A 22679-nucleotide genomic window follows, 5' to 3' on the forward strand; every position below is an offset into this window, starting at 1 on the left:
CTGGGACCTTTAATTTTGCTGAATTCTATGGCTTGGATTCAAATAAGCTCTCAGGCTGCTAATCACTTTCCTGACCGTGTTTTCAAGGGTACAGTCATATGACTATCATAAGACTATCTGAACTCTGTGTGTGTGTGTGTGTGTGTGTGTGTGTGTGTGTGTGTGTTTGTATGTGTGCTTTGCTGCTTTGCTTTTACAAGTGGTGCTCTTAAACTTTGCTTACATACCTGGGCTTTTGGTAACTCTTCCCTCACCTTATGCTGCTTAAACAGAGCAAGTATTTTAAAATTGATGCCTAATCTTGCAACACTCTGTTCTCAACAGCTGCTGTTTTTCATAGAGTCTGAAGGCAGCAGGTATTAGGTATTTTGAGGTGCAAGACTCCAAACAGAATGCACTTTGACTTTTATGTTCTTAATCTTTCTCCTCATTCCCTCTACAAGTGTCTCCCCTACCTCTCACCAGACCCAGGTTTCTGTCAAAGAAAGCAGTACCAGGGTTTTTGCAAATGTGGTTTGACTGAATAAACATGTAGTTCTGGTCGTTTGACTGATAAAATCAACTGCGAGTTCTTTCTCTTAAGCGTTGAATGCACATATATACAGTAACTGTGTGAGGAGGGCAATTCTTTTTTTGCTTCTTTTTATGAGCTCTTTTTCAAAAGCAAGTCAGATTATTGAGTCGTTAAATGTAGTAACGTAAGAATGATTTGCACCTGAAACAGGAGTTCCCGGTCCATAACTAAGGAGGTGATGGTGGAAGCTTCATATCTGCAGGAAAAAAGAGCTGCTGTACTTACTGCTCAGTTGCATGGGAGTTGAAATGCAAATGGTTAAATTGTCTTGACTAACCACTCCCTTTGTAAAAAAAAAAAAAACAACCTTACCATATTGGGCATTTTGAAAGAAATATAGCTGTTGCCTGAAGCCAAGTGTTGCTTCACTGTGCCCTTGGAGATACTTTTTCACATTGAAAAGTTATAAATGTGCGCCACAGAGGCTAAGGAATTAAGGACTTAAGGAATTAAGGATTCCCAAGTCCTGAAAGAAGGAGCCTATCTGGTACCTAATACTGAAACCTGGCTGGGTGATGCAGCAAGCTATGTTTTGGCCCAGCACCCATTGTCAAGATTGGACAGGGAGGTGGAGTGGCTATTCTCCACAACGATACAATTTTGCTTGCCCTGTGCCCAATGGATTGCTTTAATCAAAAGCATTGTACCTGGTGCTGGGCTCCATTTCATCCACACTACAGAGCATATTTTTCCTGTTAACTCATGCGCACACCGGGATTAATCTTGCCCCTTCAGAAGCCACTTTGCTTCACCCTCCCCTATGATGTGTCACAGTCTGAGAAAACCATCAGCCTAACCCATTTTTAAAAAATTGCTTGATGCCAAGAGAGTAATATTTCATTACTTCTGGTCACAACGGGAATCTGATTGCACAGGTCCATGCCAGTAATTATTCATGGTGGAGCACGTGTAGTTCCAGAATCTGTTTTTACAGCTGCCATTATCCTTATGATTCATGCAGCTTAAGTCTCTTAGCAAGTCCACTACTGAAGTGTCTCATGACGGTTGCAAAAAAACAACAACCCCTAAACCAAAACAAAGAGTTTTAAACTACCTCCCATAATTACATTGAGCCCTGCAGGTTAGAAGTTATCTTTTGCACCTCTGATGATTGCAGCTAGGTACAAAACTAGATGACTCAACAACAGCAATTAAACCAACTCAGTGGTTTCCCCATCTGATATGCTTATTTTCTGTAAAAGCTCTTGTTCATTGCTTGGCAGTATTATTTCAGCTGTTGCAGTTATGCCAACTATACTGCCTCTCCCCAAAAATACATTAACTCTCAGTTGCAGGACAAGAACCAGCATGCCTCTTGCCTCCAACCAACTTTTTAAAGCCTGTGTACTGCTAGATGGGCAAATACCCTGCCTCTGTACAACTTGGCTGATAGTTTTTGCTGTTGTCTTCAAGTTGACGATGGGGCAGGGAAGGGGAACAGCAGCAAAATTTCCCTGTTTTTTTAGATGTGTCTTGTACTATCACATGGGCTGCTCTGGCTTATTTCTGTTAAGACATTTTCTTGCAAGTCTGGCTTCTATATAGTTTTATTTTCTCAACAGAACTTGGTGATTCTGCCTGATTATACTTCATGTTCAGGGCCTGTTGTGTATTTTGAGTGCCGAGTCTTACAAAAGCAGAGAAGGGGGAGATTAGCAACTGGCCGGTAGTAACTTAGGTTTTCTGAGTCCAAGGAGGATTTCTTTAGGAGTAGTTTTACCACTGCCTCCTTCAAGCAGGCAGGGAACACCCTCTCTCTCACAAGTAGGCATTAATCACCTCCCTGGTCCAGCCAGCTTTCCCTCCCTGCTGGTTTCCATCAGTCAAGTGGGGCAAGAGTCCAGAACGCAAGTGGCTGCCCTGACCGTTCCAATCACCTTGTCCGTGTCCTTAAGCCTTACCAACTGAAACTCATCCAGCACAAGAGGACTAGACTGTGCTCTGGACACCCCTTGAGATCCATGTGCTGTAACAATGGAGACTTGACTCTTGCAGTAATTCTCAAGTGTAATCACTACTGTTATTAATTATCACACTCTTCCTCAGAAGCCTAACCAAGGAATTAGTCACTGAATGTTAGGAATGTTGTTGTCGTTACTATTCTTTAAATAATAATAGAATGTTAACACAAAGCAAAAGGGAGTATTTCCACTCCACCAAAGGCGACTCATTTACTTAATTCAGTAATAATTTAACTTCTGCTTCAAAGCACTTCTCACACGGTGACTTAACAAAGCTTTGTAAAACTACTGAAGGCTAAATGATCTTATCTCTTGTGGGGGAAAATCCTGCTTCAGTAGCTTTCTGAAGGAACTGTGTGGAGCTGCTGCCATGCTCTGCCCTAAAGTGGAGTGAGCAACTAGATTAGGTTGGCAGGCCAGATCCTGACATACCCCCCAGAACCACTGTGACAGATGGGTGGCCCACTCAGCTATCTATCTCTCTTGAGGCCACCTTGCATGTCAGATGAAGTGTTTTCCTTTACAAGTAGGTTTGAATTCAAGCTAATCTGCAAAGGAGAAATGTCACTTTGTCTGTAGAGTTTAATTTCAAACTGCACAGTCAAAGGCGGGGTTTCATTGCAAGGCTTACTATAAGTACTAATCAGCTGATTGACACTTAAAGCATGCCCCTTTGGGCAGGATCTGGCTGCATTGCAAAGTTCCCTTGGTATCAGTGCCAATCAGCTGATTCACACTTACAAGAAGCCTTGGTGGCTAAAGAACAGCCAGGAGCACACTTTAAGTCTGCTGATGGTTCCTTTGCAGCTATGTCTTTAGCTGTTCCACACCTGATGGCACATTGGATGCCAGGTGTGGTACAGGTGGGCGTAGTTTGGGGAAAGTGGCCCTGTGAGCCACAAGAAGGGGGAAAGGGCAGAAACCCAACACAATCCCTCCCTTTTAAGAAGCTGAGATGTTTGTCCTCAGACCACCTGCTGTGTGCATCTTCCGTTGACTCTGTTCATGCATAGTAACAGTTGGTAGAGATTTATGCCTCCAGTGCTGTGGGAGTTTTTATTTGTTGTAAATATATGCAATCTTTCTCTTTCTTTCTTTCTTTCTTTCTTTTTAAAATTTGTATACCACCCTTCATCCATAGATCTCAGGGCAGTTCACAACATAAAATCACAATATAAAAATCACAAAGTACATAGTAAAAATAACAACAACAACAACAACCCAATAATTCTCCTTCCCACAATACATTTAAAATGTCATGGGATGTCACCAGCTGAAGGCCTGGTTGAAGAGAACGTTTTCACCTGGCGCCTAAAGGTGTATAATGAAGGTGCTCTCCCCTCCCTGGGGAGAGCATTCCACAAACAGGGGGCCACTGCAGAAAAGGCCCCTTCTCATGTTGCCACACTCTGGACCCCTCTCACCGAGGAGGCACATGAAGAAGGGCCTCAGAGGCTGATCTCAGGATAGGTTCATATGGAGAGAGGTGGTACTCTCAAATAATGGACATATGTGTTTTTCTTAATAAAGGGAATAAAGGGAAAAGAGCACCTGTAGTGGGATGCAATTTCTCCATCTAAGGTTTTCCAAATTTGACTCTCTTTTACTCTCTTTGTTCCTAAGATAAGATCCACTCACTTGCTTAGGAAACAGTTTGGACCTATCCTGCGTTATCAGTCTCCCATCTCATCAAATCTTTGTGGCTTTCCCATCTTCCTCCTTCAACAAGCATTTTAAGCTGGTTTTTAAAAAATTAATAAGTTATCCCAGACTGTACCTGTATGGGATTTGAAATTGTTTCTATACATGTTTTCCATACGTTTTTTCTTGAAGATGTCTTGAGATGTTTCATATGAGATGGTTCATGATTCGAAATAAAGTAAATGGAAAGGGTAGCCCAGAGAGGAATACTTGCAGTTCCCTCCTGACTCTGGAGGGATGCCTTCAAGACTAGGAACCTTAGTCCAGAAGCAGGATTAGAGGGCCTGTCTCCTACCTTTCCCGACTGCCCTTGAAGAACCCCATAACCCTGTAGCTACTCCTGTTTTCAATAACTCCTAAAATGTCCTCTTTGAATCATGAAGAACAGAAGTACACTGTAAGTCATTTCCGTTTCTGTGGCTAAAATTAAAGACCTTGCTGTCTAGCACAGTCACACTTCTATATTATGTAGTCACATAATCAGTTTGTCTGATTAATCTTTAACATGAGCTACTGAATTTAATAGTAACTTCATCTGAAGCACTAGAACCCTTGCCTGATTCTGTTTAATTTCTTAGGTTATTGTTTAACTTAATGCGTGGGCCAGTTTGGAGTAGTTCCCACCCCTAAGTTGCTTGGAGGATGAACTTGCATGACTGACACTGCTGTTGAATTCTGCTAGAATTGAGTCTGATAGGAACAGGTCGTTGTGACTCCAGACAGAACTACGTAAGATAAAAGTATTCATAGCTATACTTAGAAAAGGTAATGTTCACAATTGTGAACTCTTCAGCTAGACTACTGCAATGCATTCTCACATGAGCCTGCCCTTGATAATAAATGGTGCAGAAGGTTCTGTTAGTTTTATTCTGTAAGCCATTTCCTTTGACCTGAGAAGATACATTGCATTGGTGTAGGCTCATTTTAGAGGCTGTTAGTTCATTAAAAACTTTCATCAATTTGTGAGACATCATAATTGTAGTCAGAATAATTTTATTAAATGACCATCAGAGAAATCTCCCAACTTTATAATCGGCACACGAAAAAGAGATGGTTGCTTTCCTTAGTAGTGAGAGTGAAAAGCAAAGCTTCCTAGTAAAGGCTTGTATTGTGGGAGGTATCATTATTTTTAAAAATGTACTGTCATGCTATTACTACTCCATTATAAAGTTTTTAAATATTAATGATACATTGTTGGATATAATGAATAAATGTTCTCTGTTGCTTTTTTTTAAAAAAAATTGCATGTTCAGCCGCTACAGTAGCAACTTGAATGATGGTGGCTTATAGTCTCCAATTCAGAGAGGTTGTAAAGAGAACGCAATGCTTTACTTACTTCCCACTTGAAGCCTGCAAAAGACTGGGAAAAGGAGAGAACCCTTTAGACATTCAGGAAGGAGAACTATGAAAGCATATTAGGGAGAAGAGGGGGGGTTATCTGAGTGAATGAACAAAACTCTGATTTTTTGATTTTTTCCCCCCACAACTTTGGGATTTTTACAAAGAATGTCCTTTCCCAGGCCACCCCACATCAGCTTCTGAGAGCAGTGGAACTACCAAGAGGGCCACCTCTGCTGTTCTTAACACCTGAGAGGGTCTATAGGGAAGGGGGAAATCTTTCAGATATTGGTCTAAGTTGTTTAAGGCTTTAAACACTAACATGAACACCGTGAATTGGGCCCAGAAACAAACTGGCAATCAACATAGCTGTTCTAACCTAGGGATTATACGAGTTCTGAATGTAACCCCAGCCAGTAATCTGGCTGTTGGATTTTGGACCAGTTCAAGGTTCTAAGTTGTCAGTAAGTGCAGCCCCATGCAGAGTGCATTGCAGTAATTCATAGAAGTTAAATAGTGTGGGGGACAACATAAAGCCCCATGGATACCACAGCACAGTTGCCAAGCAGCTGAGCACATGTCCTCCATTGCTGCTATCTGGAACCAGCCCAGTAGGCAGGAGTGGAACCTCTATAACAATATGCTTCCAACTCCTAAAGGGACGTGGGTGGCACTGTGGGTTAAACCACAGAGCCTAGGACTTGCTGATCAGAAGGTCAGTGGTTTGAATTCCCTGACGGGGTGAACTCCCATTGCTCAGTCCCTGCTCCTGCCAACCTAGCAGTTCAAAAGCACGTCAAAGTGCAAGTAGATAAATAGGTACCACTCCGTCGGGAAGGTAAATGGTGTTTCCGTGCACTGCTCTGGTTCGCCAGAAGTGGCTTAGTCATGCTGGTCACATGACCCAGAAGCTGTACGCTGGCTCCCTCGGCCAATAAACTGAGATGAGCGCCGCAACCCCAGAGTCGGTCACGACTGGACCTAATGGTCAGGGGTCCCTTTACCTTCCAACTCCTAAACCTACCAGATACCATGTATAACGAGAAACTGCTGAGACATCAAGGAGAATTGGCATTCCCACTTTCTTCTAATTAAAGGCCATCAGCCAAGGTGACCAAAGCCATTTCAGTGCCATAACCAGTGTGAAGCCAGATTGAAATGGGCCTAAACAATCAGCTTCTCTCAAGCACTCCTGAAACTGACTTGCTACTATACTCTCAAGTACATTGCCCAAACTGGTGGAGAACAATTCTCTATTCCCCCCCGCCCCATACCATAGTAGCATGGTTTTTCTGCTTCTTAACATGATAAGGTTTATGCGCCTTCCTCCTTTTGAAACTTTGAAAGTAGTGAATAATGCATGTTACCTCTAGAAACGCTGGTTCTATATCCTTAATCAATACAGGCAATCTCCAGATGTCTGGGTAGGCTGAACTCTCAGGTGAGCATGCTGTGCATGAGTCCGAAAGTTTCCATTTACCTGAGGAGCCTTAACACGTTTGGAGGAGGGAGTGTTGAATAGTTATTGGGCTTGGAGGATAAACATGTTCTGGTTCGCCTTTTAACTGTGAGCGGAATTGGTAAAATAAATTTGTAAAATGGTGTTTGTAAATTGAAGTCAAACAGAAACTGGTACATGGAACTTAGTGTTTCTGTTGCTGCTTTTATTTGAGACATCCTTGTGTTGCATTCAGTAAGCTAATATCCCACATAATACTACAACTTGGGGCCATCTAACAAAGCTGAATGTTGGGAAATTCAAGAAAGACAAAAGAAACTACTTCTTCACACATAGTTTAACTGTGAAATTTTCTCTGAGACGTTGCAGTAAGGACCACCAGCTTGGATGGCTTTATACCATATGAGTGCGATTTAGACAGACTATGTTCATGAACACATAACCTGTGAATTCTGCATGGATTTGCACAAATGATTTTGCACAAAATTGGGATTTTTAAAAGGTGGCTTTGTGGAGCAGCATAAACCTTATGCACATAAGTGTTACAGTTGCCAGATTAGATTACAATTGCCAGTGGCTCTTCCAGATGAGTATGTGCACGCCTTGCATGCTCACAGTAAACACCTGATGTAAAATGTCACCTGATGTGACCTTCCCTTGTTAAGTCAATAGCTTTAATGTGACTTTGCTTAGCCTTGCAATTCTGGCTGGGCGCTCTGGAACAGCTGCTGTAGTAGTTTGCATTTCAGGCTGCAGGTGAGGGCTCATGTAACTGAGTGCCCCTCCATACAAGCAATTTCCTTGCATGAGGAAATCAAGCACATCAAGGATACGTGCTCTGTTTTAATCAAAGATGCAAAATGCCCAGTGTTTTTTTTCTTTCTTCCAAGCTTCATTGGGGGTCAAAACAGCTAAATGATTAGAGTTCTAATAAGGCCTCATGTATCATTTTCAAAAACACTATAGAAGCTGGCTCATTCAAATGCAGGAAACAGTCCACAATTTTAAGGCAGGTCTTTGCTTTTAAGTAGGGGACACAGCAATGTTAGGAGCTTGTGTGAACTAGTAATGTTGAAAATTCTACCTGCCACTTCCATGTTTGTACATAAATATCCTGATCTGTGAAATCATTTCTGGGTGATGGTGAAATATCCGCAGCAGTAATAGGGAAGGTTTCATTCCCCCTTATGTCAAATCTCCTGCAGCACAGTCTTTCTCCATAAGCTACATAAGACCCATCACAATATTGCATTTGCATGGGAGACTTAGCAAGCGTCCTATGGAGGCTAAAATATGGCTTGGGCATGATCAACAGGATAAGCTCTTAGTAAATGCCTGTCATAACCTGGAATTAGAGGAACCACGTTAACTTTTTAAAATCTTTTCTTTTTCTTTACTAAAAACAAAACTTTTGAGCTGGTGAACACCTTTGTTCCATTGGAAAATGCCCTTTTAACAAGACAATTTGGCAGAGAGGCCACTACAAGCAACATATGGTGCTGCATTTGGAGTTCCTTTGCTTGTAGAGTGCAATTGAACGATTGAATTACTCTGTAAATCCAATAACACTTAAGAAAAAATTAGATTTCCTTTTCAAATGATTATATCAGAAACATGGAGTGACTTGTGATTTCCTGTTGTCTTGGACACGTTTCCCTTTCAGTGGTGCACTCAAAGAAGACTGATGTGAACACACGGAATTTCTCCATATCAGCGTCTAAAGCATTACCTCATCACATCTATCACCTTTTTATGGCTCTAAAATTAGAAAGATAACCTTAAGATATAAATCTTTTACAGGGCCAGAGTTGTATGTACACTCAGAAAAGGATGAGCCTCTGTGGCGATGAAATTGACTAGTGCCTCAAGAGAGAATTAATAGGAGGACAGGAGTGAGCTGATGAAAAAATTGATTATTTTCCATTAAACTGTACGTGCTGTGCTTTCATGAACTAAGCAGCAGCCTAGAGAAAAATATTTTTCTCGCACAACCACGTTAAAAATAATAATACAGGGGAGGAGGCTTGATAGTGAAAAAGGTCTCCTCTTTTCATATCTTAGTCCATATGTCAACATACAATTTGACTTTTTCTCCACCCTAATCCATTTGTTGGATGTAGTCAGGTTATTTGAGGTATTCAGATTTTGTCTTCCCCCCTCATGGCCACAATCCTACACACATGTACCTATAAGTAAAAGTCTCCTTTAGTTCCCTAGGGCTTACTTCTGAATAAGCAATTCCTTGGATAGCACTGTGATTTTGTATTTTTTATTTTAATCTGATTTTGATTTGTATTTTCCCACTGGCATTCTGTTTTTCAACCAAACGATTCTTAAAGTAGATGATATCAGCTGAAACCATAAAACATAGGTATAATAATAATAATAAACAATATACAACATGACAGCAGGATATGACACAACAGCCAGCATAAAACTCAAAACAAAATTCTTTGGGGGATTGAAAACAACAACCCTAAAGAGCCTATCAATGTGATGCTGTCCTTTGGGAAAGAGGGGGGGGGGGCTCATTCTGCAGACTGTGAACAGGCCCTATTGGAGGGGTCCTACTTTAGATCTGAGTTCCTGGGTAGGGCCATTGATTTTGGATAATTCACCACATATAGCTAACCTGTGCTTTTCTTTTCAGGCCTACCAAAAATGCAAGTAATTCGAAACTATAGCGGGACACCACAGCCAGCTCCACATGACGGCCCTCCTTTACATATCCAGATCGGGGACATAATTGAACTCATCAAAGGGGATGCACACAGCTTGTTTTGGCAGGTAAAGTGCTTGGCAGTTCTGCTTCATTAGCTGAAGCTACTGAAGATGTCCCTGACTGGTGCCCACGACTAGGCCCGCTGCATCTCCTCAGGGCTAATCGGTTGCGTCTGTATGAGAAGCCATGGTTCCTACTTTGTGTAATGCTGGGGAAGTTTCCACTTAACCAACAGCCCAGCTTCAAGCCAAATCAAGTTGGGGGAAAACAACAACAACTGGTCTCCTACAGAGGTACCTAGGGTAGCTAATCCTATGAAGAGGTCATGTGAAGCTTTGAGGCTCTGCTGCTTTTAATGCATTTGGGGACGCGGGTGGCGCTGTGGGTTAAACCACAGAGCCTAGGGCTTGCCGATCAGAAGGTTGGCGGTTCGAATCCCCGTGACGAGGTGAGCTCCCGTTGCTCGGTCTCTGCTCCTGTCAACTTAGCAGTTTGAAAGCACACCAGTGCAAGTAGATAAATAGGTACCGCTCCAGCGGGAAGGTAAACGTCGTTTCCGTGCGCTGCTCTTGTTCGCCAGAAGCGGCTTAGCCATGCTGGCCACATGACCCGGAAGCTGTATGCCGGCTCCCTCGGCCAATAAAGCGAAATGAGCGCCGCAACCCTAGAGTCGGCCACGACTGGACCTAATGGTCAGGGTTCCCTTTACCCTTTACCTTTAATTCTTATTACAGTGACAGCTCCCTAGCATAGTAACTTCCCTCTTTGACTATAGGGGCCAAAATAAGCCTGTTCAGCAGGGTGTACAGCACTCTCAGTTCTCTCATAACCTCTGTTCCACTCATCATTGCAGGAAGGTCTTTTCTTGTTCTTGCTTTTTACGCTTCCTCCCAGCTCAGCTCATATTCTCCTCTCCGTCTGAATCCCCTGGCAGCCAGCAATATCCTGGGCATGTATCTTTCTGCATCTCTCTCACCCAGGTCACCTGTACCACTTTCCAGTCTGATGTGCTGTCATTTCCAGAAAACACAGCAACCAATGTAAACAAGCAAACAAAGCTTGCTTTTTACTGATTTCTGGGTGTGCTCCCTGCCAGATTCAGCTCTCTGGCATCACTTGTTTCTGCAGGGATTGTTTGTTCCTGCAGGGAGCTGTTGACAACTCCTGTCATTTGAGAAGGGGCAGAAGTGACTGCTACTGAAATGCTTTGGGATTTTTGAGACACATTTCTTTTGCGAGCTTTTGAAAGAGCACAGTATTTGATCAGTGATCCTTACTTGCATACAATTTCTAGGCTTTTTTGTTGCCTCTCCAAAGGTTGTCTGGAACACTAGATCACATGCTGACCTGCCCCCTTCCAGACTATGTCGTGTGCAAGAATGCAGGAGGTGGGGATGGGAAGCACCACAAAGAATCAAAACAAAGAGGAAGGCAGTACTTTTACTTGAGCTTCACTAAAAGCTGTGGATCAGTTAGCACCAGAGTCTGTGTCACTTGCTAATTGCCAATCTTAAACATGTTTAGTTCCAAGTTAAATTCCACTTGAGTTCAATGGCACTGGCTTTCTGGTAAAGTTGTTGAACATAGCCTTCATCCAAAAAACCCCCAAACGCTTGTCTTTTGTTTTTACGGTAAAAGAAACCAGTGGATATTGTGCAATTGCAAAGAGAACCTGCAAAGGCAGCATTGCATCACAGCTTACGTTATATATTTTGTTATCTCTGAGAGCTTATCCCCAGGGTTAGGAATGCACCTCTTGGCTTGGAACAAATTAAAAAACAAACCCAAAACAAACAAAAAAATCTATGATGAAAGATAGGTTGTAGTTCAAAGACTCAATATTGCAACTTTATTCAGTGCTCCAGACAAGTGTCTGAAACTCCTCCTTAATTCGTCAGTTTTGTGCTTCATTCGTCTTGCATTTGAAGTGATGTTACTGCTTGTTAAGAATGGAAATCCCCAGGACTGGCACATGGCAACCATCATGCCTCATTTTAGGGAGCCTTTTCATAATAAAAGGAATCCAGATCTATTAAAGCCAATCTGTATGTTCAGAATAATAATGTGGTAGATCCCATCTGGAATCACGCTACTTAAAAATGCAATCGGTGTATTGCTTATTTGAATGCAGTATATAATACTTTTATTGTGTGAAGAAAACTAACACACCAGGGAGAGGATTAGGACAGAGTTCTTTTTAAAATGGATGTACTACTTCTCTGTACACAGGGATTTCATGCATAACTCATTTGATCTGCACGTTGATACTGAACCATTGAGAGCTGCCTCCTCCTCGTATAGAGGTGCATCTATGATGCTGGAATTAGTCAGCCGTCCCAGTTTGTGGAATGATGAAGAGGCCTTAGCCTACAGCTCCTCACTAAAATAAAATCAAGAAAGCTAATTGCTGACCAGTGCTCTGCATTGCCAGTGCAGTTATTCTCAAGGGTTGACCTGGTTAATGGCACAAGAGTTCTACTATTAAAATTTGAAAACTGGAGAGTTCTGTGGACTCAAGACACTGGCAAAGGCCTAATTTTCATCAACGGTGTTAGTTCAATTACTTTTTAAGCCCAGTGTAATTGTTTGTCGGTTCGTTGTTCAGAGGTTCTTTCACTGGGCCTACCTGAGGAGGTACATGGTTGTGGGGGCGACCAGGGAGTGAAGCAGCCAATAATTGCTTTTGTGCACAGCAAATCCTTCCCCACAGAGCCAGGATACTTTCCTAAGGAGCTACACACCCCTACTGTAGTAATTCCTAACTTTACAGTCCCCTGTGATCTCTCGTAAGTACCCAATAGCTACAAACATTGATTCTGATACTTGAAACTGGAAATTTTTGAGCAAAGCATATGTAATATGTAGATGTAAGTTTTGGGATGTAAAACAGGTATATGATTACTTCTTTGTACCAACCTAAAATCAAAGGTTTTTTAAAACAACAACAACATCATCAACATTATTGCTATTTCTCCACACTGCTGATGACTGGCTTCCAGAGATCCTTGCAAGGCATACAACTCTTTATGTACAGTGGTACCTCCGGTTACAAACACCTCAGGTTACAAACACTTTGGGTTTCAGACTCCACTAACCCGGAAGTAGTACCTCGGCTTAAGAACTTTACCTCAGGATAAGAACAGAAATTGCGCACTGGTGGCATGGCAGCAGCGGGAGGCCCCGTTAGCTAAAGTGGTACCTCAGGTTAAGAACGGTTTCAGGTTAAGAATGGACCTCCGGAATGAATTAAGTTTGTAACCAGAGGTACCACTGTACTGTGGCAATACTACATGCACAAAGTTTAGGGCAACAACTAGCACCCTGAATAGCCACATGATCTGTTAATTGCTTGTCTTGAGGGAACTCTTATGTGTGGTTCATGGTGGTAGTAAAATAAATAAATAAATAAATTGTGTCCCCGTCCAGTCTGCTCCGGGAATGATCTGAAGTGACCAAATTGGACATCCATTGAATGTATTTTAACCCCCCCCCAAAAAAAAAACCCAGGACAGTGTGGCATTAAATATGCCCTGACACAGCAACCAGGTTTTGAGGTGCTGCTGCGGGGGTTGGGGTAGAAATTTGATTCAGTTCACATACATAATCCACACTTTCCAAAGCAGCATGTGAACAGAAAATAACCATTCTAAATTTGCACATCTCTGAATTTTGCAGTGCAGTTCTCCAGTCAAATAATGTGTACAAATTTAGGGCAAACTGTACACAGAAATGCACATGTATTTTTAAACAGTGTTTTATAGAATAATGAAATTGTAAATTTGGAAGGGACCCCGAGGGTCATCTAGTCCAACCCTAAAGCATCCATGACAGGTGAACATCCAACTATCTCTTTTAACATTGTATATCACCTTGATATCTCATTATACGATGGTATAAAACTACTTGTATAGTGATAGTGACACTATCTGAACCATTTTGGATCAGCTCGGAAGATCCTGGGAAGGGATGCTTGCAGAATTCAAGAATTCCGATCTGATCTGCCCTGATCTGTAGCTCCTGGACTATAGTGTGGGGCTCGAAGGTAGTTATTCACTGGCTTTTGCACTTTGAATGTAAAAATGTATATTGATGCAGAAAAAGGACAAAATGGATTTATGAATTTATGTGTGTGACGTGGACCAGATGTAGATTTATTCAACCATCTCTATTCTGGGGACTAATTTGAAATGGGGAAGGGATGCAAAAAATCTGGTGTTCACCAAATGGTGGAATTCATCCCACCACTGAAAGTGATTGCCTACAGAGTTACAGTGGTACCATGGTTTGTAACCGCTTTGGATTACAACCCACTTTTTTTTTAGATTACAACCTTTTTTTTTTTTTTTTGAGGCCCCATTGGCAAAAGCGCGCCTTGGGTTACAACCTGTTTTGGTTTACAAACAGACCTCCAGAACGGATTATGGTTGTAAACCAAGGTACCACTGTATCTTCTTGTAACTTAGGCCAGTCCAATAGCTATGGAATATGGACAGATTACTGTGCACATGTTGATAACTGTTACATGGAAATTTGGAGTTCCTATTGATGTTCAAAGGGATGTATGCACAATGGTGAGTTACGTGTGTTGTTTTCCCCTAATTGGATCTTTCTGTTTCTTTTAGGGTAGAAATGTTGTGACCCGGGAGCTTGGTTTCTTTCCAAGTGATGCAGTAAAGCCTTGCCCTTGTGTAAGTAGACCCATGTAATTGTGTTTGTCAATGTAATTGTTTTCACAAAAATGTTTGCAGTGAGCTTGCCTGGTTCGTTCCAAGGTTTTTATTAATCCTGCCTAGTGGGATTTACATTATTTTTGTGATTCTTTTTGTTTACATGCTACACTTAATTTTATTTTAAAATGTAACATGGTTATGTTCTTTGTTATTGGGCTTAAAATTGGAAGTCAGAAGGAACCCTGCACAAGAGACAGGCTTAACTCGTCAGAATTTAATAAGTTAAATTGTCTAACTAGTTTTCAAATAAAATACGGTCAAAACCTACAATAAATGTATTGTGCAATAAAGCTGCTGTCTTAAAAGTAGGGCAAGAACACTCCAATTCTAATACATTCCCCAGTCACCTTGGGTTATAGAGAAAGATTAGACCATAATAATGGACTCATAAATGCATCTGAAAACGAGAAAAGCTATCAAACCAGAGCTCTTGGCCCATTTTGTCATATGTCTGCTTGGTTTGACTTTCCTAGATCCCTTCTCCTTCTTTCCTATCAAAGGCATGCATCACCTCTGAATGTTTTAAATTTCCCACGACTTGCAGCTTGTGCTGTTATAATTTTATCTGCCAGCAAAGCTCTGCATGAGTCAGCTCATTTTATACCAGGTTTGTAGAATCAGACAGTTGGATTAGGACTGGAAGGAGCAACGGTGGTGACTCCAGCTATACGCTGTAACTTTGGACAAAATCCCCCCCCCCCCGCCGCCCATCATTCTCCAGTTGCCCTTGGAATGTTGACTTCAGGATACTATAGTCACACAGTAAGTTCACTGAAGAAATGTGACTCAAAGACAAATTGTTCCTCATGGCTCAAGCTAGAGATCCATGCCACAAAGGGAGTTTTTAAAGGAAGCTTCCTTAAAGGTGGGGAAACCTAAATAACATGTTAAGGTCGAAATGACTTTTCAGTCTCCTAAAGGACTGTTAGCTGCTAAGAGTGAGCAATTTCCATTACCCAAGTCTTTCCAGTTTTACTGTAGTGGAAACCTATAATAGCGGGCAATTCCATATTTGAGTTTAAAAAAAGGATCCAGTGAGGTTAGATTTATAGGAGCCACTTTTTGACCACAACTGAAGTACCAGAATACAAATCACAACATAGAAATCGTAAGTATGGCAAATTCTGGGTGAGGTTCTTTGCTTCTACAATAACATATGCAGTTTTGCATTTATGTGAAATCAGGCCTGCCATGTGTACCCAGCTTGTAGGGGCTTTTTTGCTGGGACTCATGTGCCCCAAACAAGGCCCACAGGATTGGGATGTTGCCTGCTCTACCCAGTACCCACTGCCACTTGAGCTGTATCTACACTGGTCTGGAAAAATGCAACCCTCCCCCCCCCCCACCACGTAATATAGGTCTCAATGCAATTCCCATTGATGATCATCACTGCTCTACAGCGCCCTCTGGTGACGCATATTTGCTCCTTGCTCCCTCTCCTTACTCACTTACCCAGAAGCTGTGAAAAAGTGATGAGCTTCTTCTGAAGCAAGTACATAATGTTTCACAGCTACAATTTTCTTACGTGATATAACGTTCCATAGAGAGGTCCACAAAAGCTATTTGAATGTTGTCATGTGTGCAGCAATTGCACATGTGCTTCCCCCCTTTCTCTCTTTTGAATCCATGTGCAAGTAGCAAAAAAAAAAGGAAAAAGAAACAAAAAGGAGAAACACCTAAAAGCAAAACTCAGCAAAGCCCCAAAGCAAAATGAAATTTACCGCCTAAGGTACAGTTTTCAGTGAAATGCATTCTTATCAGGGAGAAGTTAAGTCATGAAGCTTGCATAAATTTGCAATATGAATAAACATCAATTTTCAGCGTATTACAGGCAGACTCTTGCTAGAAAGATAAATTGATGCTTCAGCACTGTTCACCTGGAAGGGCAAAGTATAAACATTCCCTTATGACAAATGATAACGGAGATGAGGAAACATCTATCAAATTTTCAGTGCACCATCGCTTTTACTATTATTATTAAATAACAGCCTTTACAACCAGCCCATATAAAAGTGCCCAGAAACAGTATAAAATACATACATCAAAAGGCATGAAGAATAAATATTGAATGAAAAATGGTTGAGGTCTGGAATATCTATACTATGGTGTGCTCTCAGATACACTGATAAAGCATTTTTTCTATCTGCAGTATGGAATATGTGGCAGCAAAAAGTCTTCTGTATTGGATAAATAACAGCTTATAATTCACTTTATTTCTTTCCATTTTTGTTGCGGTTAGTTACCATATGTAATCTGCACTATTTATTATCTCGACAGTCCTGTGATCATTCCAGGGTTCGGGATTGCTTTGTATATTACAGTTTAGCAGATATGCCATGGCATACCCTGTACAGAGAGGAGGCGGTGGTGGTGGTGATGTTATTCACTGTGCATGTGAAATAGACAGACGATGGTGATAAATATCCTTTATTTATATCCCGAATGTGTGCAGTTGCAAAACAGTTATAAATACGTAGATCCACTAACAAATGCAATAAAACATTCCTCTAAATTAAAACTGGCAATTTTGCGCCATATATAGCAGAACAACCAAAAACAGATGGAATAGTAGAATCAGTAAACCAACCATTAAAATCTTGCCAAAGCAGTAGTCTGGGGTCCAGGCTTAAACACGCCTTAGCGCCACACTTGCATCTCCATCAGTGTGTATGAGTACAAGGGGAAAGAGCCAGGGGTAAGGTGGGGCTTCTTCTTTGTCCTGGCAACATCTACAGAAAGCCACATCTACAGAATATCTACAGAAGCCACTCGTTTCCCAGGCAGAAATATCACTCTCAAAATAACTTGGCTCCACCCACCCTTCCCTTTCCCCCTTTTTTAAATGCTGTTGATATATAGAGTTTAGTACAGGCATCGGCAACATGGTGCTGTGCCAGTATTTCTGGACTACAACTCCCATCATCTCAGACTATTGGCCATGCTGGCTTAGGCTGATGGGAGTTGGAGTCTACACCATATAGTTTGGCTGGATACTTAAAACAACTCAGTATTTGTTCATGTTTCAGTAGATGATGATGATTTTATTTTTATGTGTATCCTACCTATCTGACTGGGTTGCCCCAGCCACTCTGGGCAGCTTCCAACAAAATATAAAAACCTCAAACATTTTAAGACTTCCCTATACAGGGCTAGGGACGCGGGTGGCGCTGTGGGCTAAAGCCTCAACGCCTAGGGCTTGCCGATCGAAAGGTCGGCGGTTCGAATCCCCGCGGCGGGGTGCGCTCCCGCTGTTCGGTCCCAGCGCCTGCCCACCTAGCAGTTCGAAAGCACCCCCGGGTGCAAGTAGATAAATAGGTACCGCTTACCAGCGGGAAGGTAAACGGCGTTCCGTGTGCGGCTCTGGCTCGCCAGAGCAGCGATGTCACGCTGGCCACGTGACCCGGAAGTGTCCCCGGACAGCGCTGGCCCCCGGCCAATAGATGTGAGATGGGCGCACAAACCCCACAGTCTGTCAAGACTGGCCCGTTCGGGCAGGGGTACCTTTACCTTTACCTTTATACAGGGCTGCCTTCATTCAGATGTCTTCTGACTGTCGTGTAGCTGTTTATCTCCTTGATGTACACTGGGAGGGCGTTCCACAGGGCAGGTGCCACTACCAAAAAGGCTGTCTGTCTGGTTCCTTGTAACTTCATTTCTCGTAGTGAGAGAACTGCCCGAAGGCCCTCAGAGCTGGACTTCAGTGTCCAGGTGGGACGATGGGGGTGGAGACGCTCCTTGAGATATACAAAGCTGAGGCTGATCAACACCAACACTTTGAATTGTGCTCGGAAATGTACTGGGAGCCAGTGAAGATCCTTTAGGACCGGTGTTATATGGTCCCGGTGGCCACTTCCAGTCCCAGTCTAGCTGCTGTATTCTGTATTAGTTGTAGCTTCCGAGTCAATTTCAAAGGTAGTCCCACATAGATGACCATTTTATTGGCTGAAGTAGGAAAATTTATTACCAAATGTGATTAATGCAGACACCCATTATATATATAGCGGGGTGTGGGTGGGCATAGTCAGGTTTCTAAAGTTGTCACCTATCATAATTAAGTAGCTGTGCAGATGTATTTATGTGAACCAGTGCTGTAATAACACATTGTTTTAGTCATTAATTTTAAATAATGGGTAGAATTATAGGATTTCCTCAATTTTATGATCATTTATATCCTTGTCTTAAAGCCGTAGCACAACGCTATTTATTCAATAGAGTACATTACAATATTATGCATGTAATTTATTTTTTCTCTTTTAATTTTTTTCAATATTAGGTTCCTAAACCAGTAGACTATTCTTCCCAGCCATGGTGAGTGCTTCCAAACTATGTTTGTTTTCATTTTTGGTGGTGCCTGGGAGTTTAAATAAATAGCCCGAGCAAAAAAACCTGTTATTAATAGCAATCTAATTTGTTATAGTTTAACCTTTCTGATCTCCTGCAGAAGGCATTTTGTTGCAATGTAGGCAAAAATAATTGAATATATGCACTGCCTGACGGCATTTTTCATAAGTTTACCATACTTTATGATTTTGACAGTCTGTTTATACCAATTTCTCCCTCCCCCCCCTCTCTCTCTCTCTCTCTCTCACACACACACACACACTCTAACTATCCCTTAGAGTGAAATCTAAGAATCTCATGCCAAATCTTAGATGAGACAGTCCCTGATCACCAGCATACTCTTTCTGTTGTTGTTGTTGTTGTTGTTGTTGTTGTTGTTGTTTTACTGCCCTTCATCAAGAGAATAAAATACAAGATAAAACTCCTCTATGCAAGTTCATGAACCCCAGCCACACCCCTCCTTACCGGTTCCCCTGATCTCAGTTTGTGGATGAGAGAGGTCTCATAGACATTGGAGGAATAGATAGTGATGTATCTATTCAGCCCAAGTGCACATGGGAAGTAAGCATTTTGCTTGCAAATTCCAGTTTCTGTTTGTCTTTGAGCTGCCTGGCTTCCTGGAACCTCCTGTTTGGTGGAAGGACCGTAGCTAAGTGACAGAGCATCTGCTTTTCAAGTAGAAGCTCTCCAGTTCAGTCCTGGCATCTCTGGCTTGGGCTGGAAGAGGTTCCCTGTCTGAAACCCTAGAAAGCCTCTGCCATCAGCATAGATAACAGAGGGACCAATATTCTTACCAGTATAAAACAGGTTCCTTTCTTGCCAACTAATTGGTATTCATTTTCCAAATTTTTAACAAATTAACAACAAATTAATTCAAATTTAACACAACATTTAAAATGGACTTTTCCACCCCCCCCCCTTCAATATGCTTCTTTCCCCTCCCTCCTTTGCTGGTCACAATAAGATACTTTTTCTTAATTTCTAATAGTTTTTCATCAATTCCTGTTTCCATCAGCTGTGCATGTTCAATTCTTGCTCGTTTGATTTCACGCTTAGATATTTACCTAACTAGTTTCCCAATATAAAACAGCTTCCTATGTTTGAATGGCCATCCACAATGATGTTGATGATAAATCAGGATCATGTGTTATATGCAAGCATATCATGTGATGCTTCTCCAACTTTTGACAACTGTTTCTCTCACACACAAAACTCTTCTAAGGGACAGGGGATTCTTATGCATCTCTGATGAAATACAGTAACTCAGCAGAAGTACTGGTCCTCACAAGCCACGGATAGGTGAAGGAGACTCATCCAGAACCTCACAGAAGCCATTAATTATTATTGCACAGCAGTGGTTATTGCAAGTTACACTATTATGTCTTGGCACATTTTGGAATGACTAAGATATTGGTTATACTGCAATGAAGGAATCTGTATATTGTACCCAGCACTATTTTTCTAGGGAAAGATGTGCTGGAACTGACTATGAACGCCACCCTCATTCTCTTAGAATGGCAATGGTGTCTACCCGAGAGGTGCCGGAACTGAGTTCCAGTTGAAAAAAAGCCCTGATTGTACCTATACTGGAATTCCTGTTCTAATCATAGAAGCAAAGTGCCATTGCATTCACTCCAGTAAGCAGACATGCCTTTCATGTACAAAACACCTTTGTAGACCCCACACATGTGAAATGGTTCTGTGCTTGCAGCCCATCGGCTGGAATCCTAAGTCCGCAATTGGTACGATGCAACACAGTCTATCTAGTCTTTTATATATTGTATGTGTTTGGATTATTAATGTATTTGGATGACTCTGTATGATTTTATTGTCTAAACTTATGCCATTAGAGGCTAATAACAATAATAACAATAATAATAATGTAACACAGTCGAGTGAATGAAATTCCATAATTGGATTCGCCACTGAGTATGTAGCGACCAACTTAATAGTGATGGGTATCAGTTGCTGAAGAATATCAGGACGTGCATAGTCCACCTCTAGCCAAGCTCATGATTCTTGCTGGTGCAATCATTTATTCTGTTTCAGTGCTAGGTCGTGACCTATGTGGAAGGGCCTGGGCACATGCCACAAAACTTCAGCAAATCTTAATTTCCCCCACAACGCCACCTCGCAAGGTGCTTGCCAAACCAGCCGAAAACCCCAGCCTCGCTTGCGATGGGGTGGGTGGAGCTATGAGCTGCTCAGCTCACGGACATGCCCCTGCAAAGTGCCTTTGGCTCATCTGCTTAGTGTCCATTTTTAAGGAAAGTGTAGTTAGTAACTTCACACACTTTGTTGCAGGTATGCTGGAATGATGGAAAGGCCGCAAGCAGAGACTGAACTTATTAACCGGGTAAACAGCACATACTTAGTGCGGTATAGGACTACGGAATCGGGAGAATATGCCATCAGCATTAGCATTAAGTAAGTGAGAATTAATTCACGCCTCCTGCAAAAGCATTTATCCTTTCCATTATTGTTTTAGCTCTTGTGTGAATAGATGTGACCAATAGACGACATTCTCATTGCCTGCTGCAGTTACATTTTGCGAAAAATAATATATTCTGTCATTTATGAAAATCTGGATCGTTTGAGAAGTACTTTTGCCTTGTTGATACAACTCATGAAACTTTTATTGAAGGTCAGGGTTCCCTAATCCAGCACAAGGATAGTTAAATATACAGTGAAGCGTTTTTGCTTGTAAATCACGCCTTGTGAGTATGTGTGTGTGTGTGTGTTAGTCAGGATCTGCTGCTGCACAGACACAAATGCTCTTGCATTGCAACTATGCTGCATTTCAGTCTGCACATCCTTCTTCATCTCCCACAAAGCCATTCAGGTTCATTTCCTTTGGTCTTCAGGCATCTTCTTTTGTTAGTAACCTGTTCAACGGAGGCTGTGGTGCAGTGCACTAATTAATGTATGAGTTAGGACACAAATGACTTTATGCTAGTTAGCATAAGGTGATTTAGTGGTCCATTTGCATTTTAACTAGAAAATGTTTAAAATTGATTTGACTACCAGCTGAAGTCAAATAGAATATTTCCCTTGAATTGATTGCAAATGGAAACAAGCTTAACGTCTAAGGAATATTAATTTTAAATAAAGCTGCCGGTCTGTTTTGTCAATATGAAGTTGAATGCAATCAGCATTACAGGATCCCATAATCAGATCTTGCTGGGAGGCCTTTTCTAAAATCTGATTTGAGTCTGCATCTTGAGCCAAACCCTAATAAATGTGTTTTGTTAATTAGGTGTCAAGGGTGTATTGGCATGGATATACATTTTGTCTTAAGAATTTATTTGTGTAGTGGTGGGGCATGCCCTCAAGTAATTTATTGATTGTTGCTGATTAAAAACACATTTATATTCATGTTATTCATTGCCCATAGGTACAATAATGAAGTGAAGCACATAAAGATTTTCACAAGAGAATGCTTTTTTCACATTGCAGAAAATAGGAAATTTAAAAGTTTAATGGTAAGCATCAGTTTTGATTTCTCTCTTTGTGAATATATCATCTAACTTTATCTTTTTGAAAACTGATTCTTTGCATTTCTAGAAAAAAAATACACAACAACAATGCTAAAACAGTCAGTATATTTTTTTACTGTTAGAATACTTAATATGGCTTCAGTGAATTGGTTAGCTTCTAAGACTGTTTGCATTCACAATCCTGGTGATCAAGTGGTAATTAAAAAGTTGAATCTGTCTTCCAACTGAGGCAACAAATGCAACCAATCACTGTAGAGCTGTCTACCGCCCTATCCCCAGCCCAGTAGCTGTGTGGAAAAAGACTGCCCTTTATCAGAACACATTTCGAGGTCATCAAGCAACTTGCGTATATGTTG

At 41.6% G+C, this 22679-nt stretch overlaps 1 protein-coding gene across 4 annotated transcripts in view; it reads left to right on the forward strand.

Moving 5' to 3' along the window:
* VAV3 (vav guanine nucleotide exchange factor 3) overlaps positions 1–22679 on the forward strand; it is a 218184-nt gene that overhangs the window by 169790 nt on the left and 25715 nt on the right. For all 4 annotated transcript variants that reach the window (XM_082227827.1, XM_082227824.1, XM_082227825.1 and 1 more), the window contains exons 20-24: positions 9684–9820; positions 14378–14443; positions 18759–18793; positions 21131–21253; positions 22221–22308. In XM_082227827.1, coding sequence (XP_082083953.1) covers positions 9684–9820; positions 14378–14443; positions 18759–18793; positions 21131–21253; positions 22221–22308 — 449 coding nt within the window. The remainder of the gene's footprint in view (positions 1–9683; positions 9821–14377; positions 14444–18758; positions 18794–21130; positions 21254–22220; positions 22309–22679) is intronic.

This window comes from Podarcis vaucheri (assembly GCF_965113315.1).
Source record: "Podarcis vaucheri genome assembly, chromosome: 6".
In the NCBI taxonomy this organism is placed as follows: Eukaryota; Metazoa; Chordata; class Lepidosauria; order Squamata; family Lacertidae; genus Podarcis; species Podarcis vaucheri.